A 795-nucleotide genomic window follows, 5' to 3' on the forward strand; every position below is an offset into this window, starting at 1 on the left:
TCGTGATCTGCCAGCAGTCGTCTTGGAAGTGTCCCCGTTTGTTGCAGTTGGGGCACACGGGCTTCGTAGGGCATTTGAAGCTAATGTGCTCTTTGGAATCGCACCACTTGCAGAGACGGTCTGAGTGGTGAGCAGCGTCGTGCTCCTGCGGCGGCGTCGGGCTTATGGCGTGAACGGCAGGCTCTGCATCTCGGACGAGCTGACGGGCACGGTGAATGGCCTTGATTCTCTCGACTAGGTCTTGAAGTGAGAGGTGCTTGAAGCTGACATCCGACCGGATTTGCAGTTCGATGTCCTTGTCGACCTTGCGTAGGAGACAGTAGCCGTAGTCGAGGCAGCGATATCTCCGCGATTGTCCCCAGCGACGACTGAGGGCTTTGAAGCGTGAGCGGAGGAGTAGGAAGTCCTCTATCACCTGCAAGGCATCGGCCTTCCGGTGCTGATGTTGCAGGCGTGCGCAGACGAGGTTGATTTCGTCGCTGAAGGGGAAGAGGTGCGCGGCGAAGGCATCCACGAACTCTTGGAAGGGGAGATTCATGAGACCTCTCCGGGCTATGAGGTCTTGGTTGACAGAGGTGGTTTTCAGGATGATAACCTCCTTCAACTCTGCTGGAGAGTACATCATGGAAGATGCGACGCGCTTCCATTTGATAAGGAGCTCGTCGAACTCTTCTTCATTGAGGGGTTTGAAGGTGACGTCGCCACCGAGGTCTTTGATGAGGTGGCGGACCCTTTTCTTGTCTGCGTCGGACGAGGAGAAGCGGTCGAAGATGGTTCCTCCGTCGTTCGAGAGAA

General features: G+C 56.2%; 1 protein-coding gene across 1 annotated transcript; it reads right to left on the reverse strand.

Annotated features, from left to right (window-relative positions):
* Nucleotides 1–104: 104 nt before the first annotated feature.
* On the reverse strand, nucleotides 105–625 carry GNI_215280 (hypothetical protein; the record flags this gene model as incomplete). Its single annotated transcript, XM_011135558.1, has 1 exon — nucleotides 105–625. A coding segment is annotated over one exon (521 nt), but the record flags the coding sequence as incomplete, so codon positions are not given.
* Between the last annotated feature and the right edge of the window lie 170 nt (nucleotides 626–795).

The sequence above is a fragment of the Gregarina niphandrodes genome (assembly GCF_000223845.1).
Source record: "Gregarina niphandrodes unplaced genomic scaffold scaffold00154, whole genome shotgun sequence".
Lineage (NCBI taxonomy): Eukaryota > Apicomplexa > Conoidasida > Eugregarinorida > Gregarinidae > Gregarina > Gregarina niphandrodes.